This window comes from Oryctolagus cuniculus, chromosome 3 (genome assembly GCF_051225735.1).
Source record: "Oryctolagus cuniculus isolate XC-2025 breed Fujian yellow rabbit chromosome 3, ASM5122573v1, whole genome shotgun sequence".
Classification (NCBI taxonomy): domain Eukaryota; kingdom Metazoa; phylum Chordata; class Mammalia; order Lagomorpha; family Leporidae; genus Oryctolagus; species Oryctolagus cuniculus.
The window spans coordinates 117371497-117386074 of record NC_142869.1 but is presented as its reverse complement, the minus strand read 5'-3'; the positions used below and the strand labels follow the sequence as shown (position 1 = coordinate 117386074).

At 56.8% G+C, this 14578-nt stretch overlaps 1 protein-coding gene across 1 annotated transcript; it reads right to left on the bottom strand.

Moving 5' to 3' along the window:
* Nucleotides 1-10634: 10634 nt before the first annotated feature.
* TMEM177 (transmembrane protein 177) lies at nucleotides 10635-14357 on the bottom strand. Its single transcript, XM_008258472.4, has 2 exons — nucleotides 14309-14357; nucleotides 10635-12628 (listed from the first exon to the last, which is right to left on the bottom strand). Exon 2 carries the CDS (start codon nucleotides 12604-12606, stop codon nucleotides 11671-11673), a length of 936 nt encoding a protein of 311 aa, XP_008256694.2. The 5' UTR covers nucleotides 12607-12628; nucleotides 14309-14357; the 3' UTR covers nucleotides 10635-11670.
* Between the last annotated feature and the right edge of the window lie 221 nt (nucleotides 14358-14578).

Below are 14578 nucleotides of genomic sequence, written 5' to 3'. Positions count from 1 at the left end.
TGATCTCTGCCCGTGAGCTCTTGAACAGCTGGGATTTCTGGACACTGCTCCCATCCTGGCTGCCCATTCTTCATGCATGCGTTTGTGTACTGAGCTCCCTCTAGGCCAGGCCCTGCAGGAGGCTCTGTGGACAGGGAGGAGGTGGCCCTGGCCCCTGGTGCCTCTCCCTGCGGGCCTGAGGCTGCCCGCAGACTCCGGGCAGCTGCACACCTCATGTTCAGCAGGTGAAGCGGCCCAGAGATTCAGGCCAGGCCAGGGCTGCGTGCAGAGCGTGGCCCCAGAGCCAGTCCCCTCCTTTTGTGAAGTCAGATGCTGAGGCTTCCCAAGTCCACAGAGCTGGGTGGCAGCAGAGCTGCAACCCAAAGCACAAGGCATAACCCCAGGTCACTGCCCTTTGTCCTATACCTCATATAAATTCTGTAAACCCACTTTCGAAATGGGATTATTTGCATACAATCTAACTTACCAGGCTGCTGTGAAGTTAAAACAATCATATATGCGGGGTGTGTGTTGTGGATGCTGATATCTCCACTTCTCCACTGCTGATCCAGCTTCCTGCTAGGTGTGCCCAGTAAGCCAGCGGATGATGGCCCAAGTGCACACCTGGATGGAATTCTGGGCTCCTGGCTTCAGCCTGACCCAGTCCTGGTTGTTGTGAGCATTTGGGGAATGAACCAGCAGACGGAAGACCTTCCTCTCTCTCTCTCTCTCTCTCTCCAGCTCTATCGTTATCTTTCTTTTTTTTTTAAATATGGTGAAAAAAACGTATATTTAGAATTAGCCAGCTGGGCTCCGTTCAGATGATCCCAGTTGTGTTGGCAATGTCCAGAGCATCATAGTCAGGAGCCAGCACACACATGCCTTCTTCTCTCCGTCAGGGCTGATCAGGGTGTTGACTTTGGCCACACCAAGGTCATAGAGTTTCTTCACAGCTTGTTTGATCTGGTGCTTGTTGGCCTTGACATCCACAATGAACACCAGTGTGTTGTTGTCTCCTATCTTCTTCATGGCCGACTCCGTGGTCAGGGGGAACTTGGTGATGGCATAGTGGTCAAGCTTGTTTCTCCTGGGGGCGCTCTTCCGAGGGTATCTGGGCTGCTGTCGGAGGCGTAGTGTCTTGGGCCGCCGGAAGGTGGGGGACGTGCAGATCTTCTTCTTGTGGCTGTGGACGCCTTTCAGCACTGCCTTCTTGGCCTTCAAGGCCTTCGCTTTGGCTTCAACTTTAGGAGGGGCAGGAGCTTCCTTCTTCGCCTTCGGCGCCATCTTGGTGAAAAGGCTATCATTATCTTTCAAATAAATAAACAAACAAATAAACCAATATGACAGCGTTTGTAAACTGACAAACCTTGGTTTTCCCCCAGGGCCTCCCACTGTGACTTGTGCACAATGGGTGCTCAAGCAATGCTTCTAGGGAGTGGGTATTAAGCCAAGCAGTTAAGATGCTCATGCCTCACCTAAGAGAACATGGGTTTGATGCCTGGCTCCTGCTCCTGGCTCCTGCTCCTGGCTCTTGCTCCTGGCTCCAGCTTCCCGCCAGTGCAAACCTTGGGAGGCAACAGTGAGGGTTCGGGTAGTTAGTTTCCGGCTCAGGACTTTGGCCCCAGCTGTTGTGGGCATTTGGGAAGTGAAGCAGTGCATGGGAGTTCTCTGTCCATCAACACACACACACACACACACATTTTTTTTTTTCTGGATTGGGTGGCTGTCTGGCCCACAAGTCTTCACCATGCAGTGTGTCCTCCTAACATCTCTGCTCTTGCTGGGTCTTCCCAGGCACCCATGCAGGCACTCACCAGCTCCTGTGCACCCACAGGTGTGAACCCAGGCACTCAGGGAGACCTGGCCCCGCCCACCAGGCGCTCACAGCCCGGCCTGGGGGAGTCGGCCGGCCGGACGAGATGCAGCGTGAAGAGCGTGAAGAGCACGTGGCAGCCGGTGCCAGGCTGCCATGGGAACAGGGGGCGGGCTCCCGAGCGCGAGAAAGGAAAGCAGCTCCTTACATCTGTGCTTTGCTCGCAGCTTTCCAAAGACGTGGCTGTGGAGTGGAGGAGGGCAGCAGCATTCAGAAAGCGCGTTTTCCTGGTCGCATTTTGTTCACGTTCCCCGGCTGTCAACCTTGTTGCAGGGGACGCCTTGGCAATGGAGAGAGAGGAAGGGAGACACAAAGGCACTCTCGCACGCCCTCAGAGGAGGCGCTGCCCGCGGCTCCGTGTTGCACAGTCCGTTGTTTGGACGTGTGCTTTGCAGAAAGGCTGCGCGGGGTCAGCTGCCCTGGGCCTCGAGGCTCAGACGTTGCGGGACGCCTCCGCGGGGCCGACTTCCCACCTGCTGCTAATGAGACAGGCCACGTAGCCCGGGCAGCGCCCCATCACCAGCGTGGCCTAAGGACAGCGAGGCGGGGCTTCCGCTCTCTAGGGGGGACAGCGGCAGGCTGGGGTCCACAACGCTATGATATAGAGTGCCCGTCCTCACCAATCCGTGCCCCAGCACCACAGAGCCTTACCTTCGGTCCCCACGATGCCCCTCTCTCCAGGCTCTGCCCCACGCCATCCTTACTCGGGGACTCCATGTCTGGAGCCCTGCAGGGGGAACGGAGGCTGGACGGTGACTCCTGCTCTCTCATGGAAGCGACTCCTTCCGTGAGAAAACCCAGAGGCCAGAGCTGGCGACGACAGGCCATAGACCCCTCCCCAAAGGCTGCAGGTCGACGGGAACAGGGCCTGGCAGCGGCCGCATCTAGACACGCGGTAAGGGGCACAGCTCCCGCAGTATCTTCTCCCTCCTGCTCTCTACCGGGGCCCCGTGGCTCCTTCAGGCCCCAGGCCTGGCCCCTGCCCCCAGGAGAGGGGCAGCGCATCTGATGTGCCCGCTGAGTCCCCGGGGCCCTTCCTGAAGCTGCACTTCCCGCTGCTGCCCAGCAGGGGGCGGTGTGTGTGATGGATGTGTATGGGCGTGGTATGCAGATGTGAGTGTGTATAGTCTGTGTTCATACGTGTGGCATATGACGCAGATGTGTGTGTGGCATATGATATGGGTGTGACATGCATGCTGAGTAGCGGGTGTGTGGTATGTGCGGTGTGTAGGGTGGGGAAGTCTATGTGATGTGGGTGTGTGTATGTGTATCCTCTGTGGCTCCAGCTGGTGGGCAGAGGTCTCGGGCACCTGCAGGAGGCCCCTGCTTCGGGCACAGCCAGGGCCTTCTCCCTGAGCGGGACCTTCGTGAATCTAAGGGCGGACGCTAACGTGGGTGTTGGCTCACCCAGTGCAGCGGCTCTCGGACAGGAGGGCTGCAGGGGGACGTATGGGAGACAGCAGCTCCCGGGGAACCAGGAAGGTCTCGGCAGGCCTGGGAGTGTGAAGTCACCAAGCGCCCAGGGGACTCAGAAGCCTCCTTTCCTGGAAGCTGACCTAGTTTCCCTTCCCATCTGCCTCTCCTTGGAGAAGCTTCGTGAAGAGCCTGATTCTCAGCAGCGAGCCCTTCAGGCAAGCATCACCCGGGGACGGAGCAGCGACTGACATGCTTCAGTCAGGGTTCCTGGATGTGCCCCAAGAGCACCCCAGCATGAGCGACACTCCCCACAGACTCCAGGAGGCGTTACTGCCCCAAAAGTGGGTGCTGCTCTGATCAGTTCCCTCTCCCCCGTCACTGAGGCCATGGCCTGGACAGAGGGGACAGCACAGGCTTTGGGTGAGGGCACCATGTCCCCAGCCCAGCCCCTTTCCAAAGCCTCTGAGCCCATGGATGAGTGACTGAAGCATTTTGAGCCACTGCTTGCTCCCTGGACTGCTCCCCGCCTGCCCTTCGGAGGTTCTGTGAGGATGAAATAAGATGATGGGAGGCAAGAGCCTGGCTCCCTCCGCGGGAGTGGTAACGTCATTCCGTCACGGGGGAGGCCCCTGGCTAGGCTTGTGCCAGGTTTTTGTCCTCCTGTGAGAAAGAATTCAAAGGAGAGATGTAGATGAAGGTGAGTGGGAAAGCAGGAGCTATTTAAAGTGAAAGTACACACTCAGAGAATGAGTGTGGAAAACTTGGAAGGGAATGAGTGGCAGTTTACAAGATTCAGGGTGGTCCTTTTATAAGATATGGTTACTGTCTATTTCCATGTCCCTTTTTGGGAAATCTTGGAGGTGTCATGGTGTCAGGTGCATGATGGGAGTGGAATTCAGGTGCATAATGGGAGTGGAGGTCAGGTGCATGATGGAATGGAGGTCAGGTGCATCATGGGAGTGAGGGTCAGGTGCATCGTGGGAGTGGGTGTGCCCACCATGGTCATTTTATTATAATGCTACTATAATGACCTAAAGGCCATCGTAGGAACCCAGCCTGCAGTCACTACGGGTATTTCTGGCCACTGCAAACCCTGGCAGCTGTGTCTTCGTGGAAGGGTGTGGAGCTTGGGTGGAGCTTGCCTGGCTGTGGTGCAGGTGCTGGCAGTCCCCAGTTGCTTCCTCGTTCACTGCCTCCCTGCCTACATCTGTTCCACACATGAGGCCTGGCAAAGCATGTCAAGGGGGAGAGTCACTGCTTGGGCCTGGGGCCAGCAAGAGCCACGGTGCCCCCTCGCATCCCAGCATCGGCCTCATCTGGGGGATGTGGGCCTGGTCCTTGTCCTGTGGCTGCAGCATAGCACTTCTGCTCCCTGGGTCTCCTTAGGAGCTCCCGGATACTCTCTGCTGCCCTTCCCTGGGCTGTCAGCTGTGCCGTCCTCAAGCTAATCTAACCTTTGACAAATCTCCCCTTGCTCAACTCCTGATCTTGCCATGAAGCAACTCAGAAGCGATTCATATGTATGCAAGCATGCTCCCACCAGCTGCCACCTGCTTAGACAACAGATGGCTCCTGACATGTGTCTGGCTGGCAGGGGGCCTCAGGGGCCGATGCAAAGCAGGTCAAATTGGAGTTGTGAGATGGAGGAAGCTGTGGGTCTCCGGGGTTAGAAGGGAGGCCAGGCCAGGGTAGGGCACCTGGGACCCAACTCCCAAGTGATCTCTGAGCCTGGAGCTCTTGCAGCCCAGGACACCTGTGCGTGCTTCCTCTGCAGCCCTCAAGGCCTCCCCCACAGGCACCAGTGCAGGCCTGCAGTGAGCCTGATGCTAAGCACAGGGGTCTGGCCTCCAGATGCGGTTGGGAGCCATGTCTGGAGGTGCTGGGGACAAGACTGGGGTGGCGAGGCCTTGTCACTGCACTGTGTCCCATGGGGCTTCTTGTGACCTGTGTGCTGAGCTGATCAGCGCAACCCAACCATGAATTCAGCAGGCTGCCTCCTCAACCCTGACCCTTTATTGAGTCTCAGGAATAAGAAGTAGGTGTTGGGCTGGCACCGTGGCTCACTTTGTTAATCCTCCACCTGCAGCGCCAGCATCTCATATGGGTGCCGGGTTCTAGTCCCGGTTGCGCCTCTTCCAGTCCAGCTCTCTGCTGTGGTTGGGGAAGGCAGTGGAGGATGGCCCAAGTGCTTGGGCCCTGCACTCACACAGGAGACCAGGAGGAAGCACCTGGCTCCTGGCTTCGGATCGGCGCAGCGTTGGCTGTGGCGGCCATTTGGGGAGTGAACCAATGGAAGGAAGACCTTTCTCTCTGTCTCTCTCTCTCACTGTCTGTAACTCTACCTGTCAAATAAAAAAAAAAAGAAAAGAAGAAGTAGGTGTTGCTCATTGCTGCTCTTGTTGGGGTCCCAGGCTGCCGGGGGGAATCAGACACACCAGACCCTGCAGGGCCTTTGAGAATGCCGTGTTGGGCACCGCTGCCAACCCGGACTCACATCACCGTCACCTGAGACGATTCCAGAAGTGTCATTCTGGGCCGGCTCTGATTCAGTCACTTCCTGACAACTGAGCCTTGGGCAATGACAGGGGAATCAAAATTAGGCTGGACTTCCTCAAGTTTCAACTCCGTGCCAGTCACTGCTCAAGGTGCTTTACCCACGTTAACTCACCAAGTCCTCAAAACAACCCCAGGAGGTGAGTGTGGTCACTACTGTCATTTACAGATGGGGAAACTGAGGCACAGAGAAAGTAAATGATGTGCCCCAAGCTGTAAGTGGCAGAGCCAGGTCCCAAGTTGCTCTGGCTCCAAGGCCAAATGCTTCCTGGAGTGGCACCTGAAGATTTGTGCCCTGGTCTCCTGGGACCCTGACTCGAGCCCTTTCCTGCCTCAGTAAGTGAACAGGGACATGTGTGTTTCAACCTGAAGGGCTGCTCACAAGACACAGGCCTGGATGCGGCCTCCTGCTCTGCTGAGTTCAGCTTAGAAGTCGGCCAGCTCAGTGACCTGCAAAAGTGAGGGAGTCCCTGCCATTAGGGAAAAGGGGTCTTGGTCTTTTCACCTGTGGATGGAGTTGGGGAAAATTCAACACTTTTGCTGATCTGAGGTCTTGGAAAAGCAACTCCATGAGCAAATAAATATGAGAGTGCTTCACAAAGTTCATGGAGGGCTGGGTACTTGGTGCCGTGGATAAGACACGGCTTGGGATGCCAGCATCTTGCATCAGAGGGCATGGTTTTGAGACCTGCTTTCGCTTCTGATCCAGGTTCTAGCTAATGTGCACCCTGGGAGGCCGTAGGTGATGGCTTAAGAATGCAGGTTCAGGGTTGGCACTGTGGCGTAGCGGGTAAAGCCGCCTCCTTCAGTGCCGGCATCCCATATGGGCGCCAGTTCGAGACCTGGCTGCTCCACTTCTGATATAGCTCTCTGATATGGCCTGGGAAAGCAGAAGATGGCTCAAGCACCTGTATGGGAGACCCAGAGGAAGTTCCTGGCTCCTGGCTTCGGACTGGCCCAGCTCCGGCCATTGCGGCCAATTAGGGAGTGAACCAGCAGACAGAAGATGTCTCTCTCTGCCTCTCCTTCTCTCTCTGTATAACTCTGACTTTCAAATAAATAAATAGATATTTAAAAAAAAAAGAATTCAGGTTCTTGCTATGCACATGGGAGCATGGGATTGATTTCTGGGCTCCTGGCTTTAGCCTGGCCCAGTGCCAGCTGTTGCCAACACTTGGGACAGTGAACCAGTGGATGGAAGATTTCTCATTGTCTGTCTCTGTCTCTCTTTCAAGTAGATGGAAAAAAATAGTTCATGGAAAAATGAAATTAAAAGAAAACAATTTGGGGGCAAAATTTTTTTTTTGCAAAAGATTTCTTTATTTATTTGAAGTGCTGAGTGACAACGTACAGAGGGAGCACTTCTGTCTGCTGGCTCACTCCCCACATGGTTACAACAGCTGGCGTTGGGCCAGGCCAAAGGCAGGTGCCAGGAACTCCATCTGGGTTTCCCACATGCATGGCAGGGGCCCAAGTATTTGGGCCATCTTCCGCTGCCTTGGATCGGAAGCAGAGCAGCTGGTACTTGAACCGGCACTCTGATATATGATGCAGATGTCCCAAGCAGCGGCTTAACCTGCTGTACCACAGTGCCTGCCTGAAAAAAAGTTGTGATATCTGTGCCTAGTGTTTCCATATCGTGCATTTTCCAGGAACTTCTCTTTTTCTAAGTTTTATGTATTTGAGAGGCAGAGTGACAGATACAGAGAGAGCTCCCACCGCAATGGCTGGAGCTGGGAAGTCCGTCCAGGTCTCCCACGTGGGTGGCAGGGACCCAGTCCCTGGAGCCATCACTGCTGCCTCCCAGGGCCTGCATTAGCAGGGCGCAGGAGGCAGGAGCTGGGGCCACCGGCGCTCTGCTTTGGCACGTGGGTGTCTCAACCAGCATCGTAACTGCTAGGCAAAAATGCCTGCCCCATTCCAGGGACTTTCTGGAGATCCTTCATACTCATGGATTTCAAAACTTCTTGCACCCAAATAAACTTATCTTTTAATCCCATTTTCCATGAAGCTTTTGAAGAACTCTTACAGTACCGCTGACTGGGCTGGGTGAGAGCAATCCTCATTACAGCCGTGCTGGCGGCTCAGCCTGCCTCCCTCACTGGCCAGCGTCTTGCCCTGGCATCTGCCCTGCTATCCTCGGGGTGCCTTGCAGCAGGACGTGGCCAGGGAGGCCTCTCTCCACAGACAGCTGCGCTGGTACCCTCTTTGGGGGCAGGTCTTTGTATTGTTTTTTAAAGATTTATTTATTTATTTGAAAGTCAGAGTTACACAGAGAGAGGAGAGGCAGAGAGAGAATCTTCATTCGCTGGTTCACTCCCCAATTGGCCACAACGGCTGGAGCTGTACTGATCTGAAGCCAGGAGCCAGGAGCTTTTTCCGGGTCTCCCACGTGGGTGCAGGGGCCCAAGCACTTGCGCCATCTTCTACTGCTTTCCCAGGTCACAGCGGCGAGCTGGATCGGAAGTGGAGCAGCCATATGGGATGCCGGAGCTTCAGGGCATTAACCCGCTGCGCCACAGCCCCCGGGCTTTGTATCTTGTTCCCGGTGCTGTGGCACCTCACGTGGATAGCTTCCCCGCTACACCAGAAAAGTTCTGCCGATGCCACACCTTGGCAACGTCTCTGCACCAGTGAGGCAGGGTCACACCTTCTCCAGTGACACGTTGGAATCTCAGCCCTGACAGGGAGGGGTTGCTGCTCATGGACTCTTAAAATACTCTTGACTTGTTAGAGCCAGTCCCTTATTAGAATAGCACTAATGATTGCTTACAGAACAACATCCCTGTTCAACTATCTATGCGGTTGCAGTCCCGGCTGGATCCTTAGTGGCACAAACCCCACACCCCCTGGCTGCTTGCTGGCTTTGGCATGAGCTCTGCTGGTGGCCCGTTCCACCTGGTTGACATGGTTCAGTGGTCAGGAGCAGAGCCAGGCTGCCTGGGTTTAGAACCCACATCCAGCACTGGCCCATGGGAAGTCTCCCACCTCTCTATCTGTAGAATGGAGACGGCTTAGTCCGTTGCAGCTGTTGTATGGACTGCTGTAACAAAGCACCGTGACCTGGGAACTGTGCAAATAGCAGAAACTTGGGGCTCATAGTCCTGGAGCGTGAGAAGTCGCAGATCAAGGTGCCGGCAGATTGTGTGTCTGTGGGGAGCCTGTTCCTTGTCCATGGCACCCTCTGAGTGTCTTCACTTGGTGGGAGAGAGGCTTCTAAGAGCCCTGATCCCCTTCCTAAGAGCTTTGCCCTCACGGCAATAGTCACCCCCTAGAGGCCCCCACCTCTTCACACCACCCCACTGGGGATTAGGTCCCTGGTAAGAATTCCAGCGGGGGTACTAGGATCACCGTGGGGGCCACATGAGTTAACATATGTCAGGTGTTGGGCACAGAGTGTCATATGAGTACTTGATATTATCATCAGCTTCCTTCAGCTCACTCTTTGCTCCCGCCCATGCCTGCAGTGCACTGATCTCTTCTGATGTCACTGTAGGACGTCCCTTGTCAGACAAGTCGCTTCTTCGGGACTTTGAGCTCCGCGGGCAGCGGTGCCCGAGTGAGGTGCCTGACGGAGTGAGGGAGTAACCGTGGCAGCTCAGGGCCTTGGAGAATTGGATTCCGGGTTAGGGTTGCGTGAGCAAGAGCTGCACGGGGCATGGAGGGGGGTGGTCTGTGAAGGGCAGGGGGGAGGGGACGAAGGTGGGGAGATTCTTCAGGCCTTCGCGCAGGTCTGACCATCTCTGGAACACATGGGGAGGAGGATCTCCGACCGCAACTCAGTTCTAAGCGAGGTCGGCCAGAAGCCCGTGAGCCACGGCCACCCACTGGAGCCCCGCTGTCACCTGCAGTGGAACTGAAAGCGGCCCTGGGAGGCACGGGCCCTGGGAGGCACAGACCCTGGGAGGCACAGGCCCTGGTGCAGAGGTGGTTCCCGCGGCTGGTCTGAGCATGTTTTTATGGCCACCATGGGAACCAACAGGAAGCAGGTTGGCCACACCCCCAGAGTGCAGGGCCGGAAGGAGGCATGCCAGAAGGTGTCATTGCGGTGCAGGGAGGTGTAGGTCCAGAGCCCCTCTGAGGAGACCTTCATTCCAGAAGATGTAAACCTACACAGTGCTAAGTCCCTACAACTTAATGAGGGAAGTCGTTCCAAATCCCACCAGAACTGCTTACTTTCAATTTTGTGAATTTCCTCTCAGGTCCTACGGTGTTTACATTATTTCAATCACCATGCAGGTAGTACTTCATTTTACTTTAAAGATCTGATATTGATAACCAGTATTTCTCCTGCTTCTACCATAGTCTTCATAATCAGTGGTCAAAAAAACTATGAATGCACCTAATTTACGAATACACTGCTGTCAACATTCCCATATTCTTATTTTAAAAAGTGGTAACTAACGGTCTTATGTCCATATTTGGGCACATACTATTTAATGTGTTGGGTTAGAGCTCAGGGGTGACTTTCTAGGTTTATAGTTATTAGGTCAAAAGTTTTGCAATGACACATCCTGGCATGCCTCATTCTGGCCCTGCACTCTGGGTCAGGGACAGGCAGGCAGAGCCAATGCCAGGGCTCCACTCCCTGTTCCTGGTGCTCACTAGATATGCAAAAGTGTGTGTGTGTGCGTGGGGGGAGGTGGCAACATGCATACACACAGAGCGGGTGGAGGCTTTGCAAGCCAAGGCTATGGGGTAAGGACAGGAAACAGCTCGTGTGTGACCTGGAGCACCCATCCCAGGGCCTCGCTCTCCCCCCACACTGGATGAGTCTCTTTTCTGTTGCTCTAACAAAACGCCCAAGGCTGGGTAATTTGCAAAGAGATTTATTTGGTTCACAGTTCTGGAAGTCCAAGAGCACAGTGCTAGCTTCTGCGTGGCTCTGGGGAGGCCTCGGGGCGAATGGCATGACAACAGCGGGAGCGTGTGCAGAAGTCACACAGCAGGACTCAGACACTGAGCTCCGGCCCCAGTGACAGTCCCCGCAGCAAGGCAGGCCGTCCCCCACCCCTCCCCGAGCCCTGCCTGGCTCCCGCTTCTCTGCCTCGTGTCAGGAACCACGTGCCACCACAGGGCACCCTTCCTGGTGTGGCCTAACCATTCCCGGCCCTGGTTACACTGCGACAGGCCTGAGTTCTTCAAAACTCTCCCAGACAAAGCAATGCCCAATGACAAGGACCAGGCTGGCCTGCCTTGCTGATTACAGCTCTCTTCCCCTCGCCCTGCTGGAGTGTCCCGTCCAGGGAGCCAGGCTGGGGCTCCGCACTGCACCAGCCGCTGATCCCAAATGCAACACCAGGCCTGATCCATCCACCACCCTCCTCTCTTCTCCAGGCCACCACCTTAGCAGCAGCAGGGTCTCCGTCCTGCAATGGTTTGTTCTTCCTTTGCCCTCAGCCAGATCTCCTGCCAGGTGCTGGCAATACCCGACCCCCACTTAAGCCCAGGGGCTCTCCTGGTGCCCACCAGCCTTGCAGCTCCCCTTCTCGTCTTTGAAGCTCTACCACTGGGAACTGAGCCCCCAGCAGACCGGGTGGTGGTGGGAAACAGTTCTCTGCCCTAGCAAAGTGTTTCTAGGCTGGCATCACCGCTGGCGCAGGTGTGTGGCCCAGCCCCACGTCCACTGCTGCTCACCAGGAGGGAGGGACATCCTATTTGTGCAGATGCCCTCTGTGCCAGGCCTCACACAATCCTAAGATGCTGCGAGGGGGTTCACACTCTGCCCCATTCACAGGGTAGAAGCCAGGCTGTTAATCTGGGCCCATGGGTGCAGCACTGAAAGACCCGCGCAGGGTGCACAGCAGGGCGGAGCCTGCCCAAGCCGGAAGCACCCGAGCACCAAGCCCTCAGGAGTGGCTCGGATTGAGCGTTGCCCTCCACACCTGCAGCACAGAGTCCCGGCGTGTGGTGTAGGGCAAGTGCTTGATGCGGAACCAGTGTCTGGGGACGACGTTCCCACTGGGGGTGTACAGCTGCTCCCCATGCGGTCCCAGGGCGCTGCGCACGGCCAGATTGCCCGACAGAATCTTCTCGTAGAATTCCACCCCACCCTGGGCGTAGGCTGTGGACAGGGAGGCTGCGCGGCGGTCCAGCCAGGCTTCCAGGGCATGGGTGAGAGAGTCGGTGGAGAAGGCGTAGGCCACAAAACCTGCCACCGCAGCCACCAGGTTGAAGGCAGCGCGGAGGTTCATGGGCCCTCCATAGAGCCCCAGTGCTTGCTTGGCGCCCACGCTCAGGGCCCAGGTTGCAGCCAGGCAGGCTGGGGCTGGCAGGGCCTGCAGGGCGGCGGCGCTGCTCTCCAGGTACACCACCTCCTTGGCCAAGGCAAACTTCTGGGCGTCGTGGGACAAGGTCAGAGCGTCTCTCAGCCGGGCACCTGCAGGGCTCTGCCAGTCTACTCTCTGCCCATGCACGACCACAGGCTGCTCAGTGCTGGTCACCAGGCCCCCCAGGAAAGTGGCAGGGATGCCCACCACGGCACCAGCAGGAAGTCTTGGGGAGCCAGCACTCACAGGCTGGAAGGTGAACGTGATGAAGGGCTTGTAGCAGTGTTCTGAGGGGACTCCCAGGTCGTGCAGCACTTCCTGGAAGAGGCCGCGCAGCTCCGGGGAGAGTGCGGCCGGCTGGCCCTGGGGCCAGTACTGGTAGAGCCATCGGACCACAGGGTCCGGGAAGAGGTGGTATGAGACTTGAGCCCCAAACAGGCCTGCGCAGGAACCCACCAAGAGGCCAGTCCGGTGTCTCTGCACAAATGCTGCGGCCCGCCACAAGGGACCAGCCATCGGGGCTGCGGCCGCTGACCACCTGGCCGGGAGAAAGAGAAGTCAGCTCCTGCTGCCCTGGTCTGCCTGCAGACTCAGCACCCGCCCAGGCCCACAGCCTCCCTTAGGGAAGCAGCCAGCACTGTGGCTACCGGGCCAGCCTGAATAGCTTGGAGCCCCGCCCATCTCTGTGTGCCATCTCCCCCTGTGCCACACAGGCACGAGACCCTGGCCCGCCTCCAGTAAATGAATGAACACATGACAGTGTCTGGCCCGGCTGAACTTTTTATATTTCTATTCCCTTGGCTAGGGACTCAGTACTCAACTCCTACCTCCACCATTCATCCCACAGTGAGGCCCTACACTTGGCAATTTCAAATGAAAACTCAATTTGCTGTTAAGTACTTACTACATGCTAGACAGTTCTGAGCTTTCTACACCAGCGTTCAGTACTCATGCGGCACTGGTTCCAAGTCCTCACAAGGTACCAGAAGCTGCGGCTGCCCACACCCCTTATTTAGAATGGTGTGGTGTTTACATAGAATTTATGCCCACGCCCCTTATTTAGAATGGTACAGTGTTTACATAGAATTTACGCAATCCTCTCCAAGACCCTAAGTCATCCCTAGACCACTTCCAACAATGTATATCGAGAAAAATACCTGTATCTCTTCAGTACGGATGCCATTTTAAGAGTATTTTCCATCTGCAGGTGGCTGGGCCCACAGGTGCAGCCCTCACAGATATGCGGGTGGCGACTGTACCACCTACCCCTGAATCCTCACAGCCTCACCCCATTAGTAGTCATTAGACTACTCTCGTCCCTGTTCTAAAGCTGTGAAAAGTGAGGCACACACACATGGAGTAAACCAGCCCAAATCTCAAGCTAGTGATGTGGCAGGGTTCTGAGCCAAAGTGGATCCCCCCCCCCCATTCTTATGTTGAGGGCTTAACCCGCAGAACCTCAGAATGTGAGCCTACCTGGAGACTGAGTCTTTAGGTAAGAAAGGGAGCTCACGAGAGCGTCTCATTCAATCAGGCTGCTACCTTTATAGCATGAGATTAGCACACAAGCGACACAGGAGGAGGCTCCTGTCTGCAAGCCAAGGAGAAAGGCCTAGAAGGGACCCGGCCCGCGGACGCCTCCAGCACAGCGAGGAGGTATGTGCCAGGCGGTCAGGTCGCGTGCCTGTCCCGGCACAGTAGCTCAGGAGCAGAATCTACGCGGGAGACATCAGAGCATAGTCTGATCCATTTTAGATCACAGATACATACTACGGGAGACAAAACAGCACAGCAGCCAGCCTCCATCATCGACACCCCGGGTCTACTCCCACCCGCCTCCGCCCCCAAAGGCTCCGTCCTCAGACGCCCCGGGCAGCCTGCGTCGTTCCAGCCGTGAAAGACTCAATTATTTAATTGCATTTCTGCTCCTGCGGGGGTGCAGCCAACAACACGAGTACCGCTTTTTCCCTAAAAGCTACAACTTCTAGGTCTGTTTTCCCCAGGAGGAAACTCAGGGAGGAGGGGGCGGGTCCTGGCCGAGGTGCTAACGGCCCCAGGACGGTAAGGCCTCAGGGGCAGCGCAGGACAGCTGGGCGAGGATGGTCTCCACTCTCCTGTCCTGGGCGCCCGAGGCTACTCCCGAAGTCCTAACTACGCAGCCGCAGGGAAGCTGGGGACCCGGGTCTGCAGGTAGGCGCGCCCCATGCAGCGTGCTCACCTCCTCTTCCGCCGTCTCGGACGCGGCCACACGTGCGCGGGGACGGGAAGCCGTAAAGCACGCCGGCCGCGGCTCTGGGGGCGGAGACTTCGGGGGCGGGGCCTGGCGCCTGGCTTGCTGCAGGTCGGGACGGAGGGGGCGGGAACCTCAGGGGCGGGGCCGAGCCCTAGCTCTTCGGCAGGGACTCTGGGGGCGGGGGCTTCGGGGGCGGGGCCTGGCGCGCAGCTGGAGACTGGCCGGGGCTGAGGGGGCGGGGCACGCAGGGGCGGG

What these genes read in the sequence shown, in the direction of transcription:
- TMEM177 (XM_008258472.4), bottom strand. Translation starts at nt 12,606, where the DNA reads ATGGCTGGTCCCTTGTGGCGGGCCGCAGCATTTGTGCAGAGACACCGG.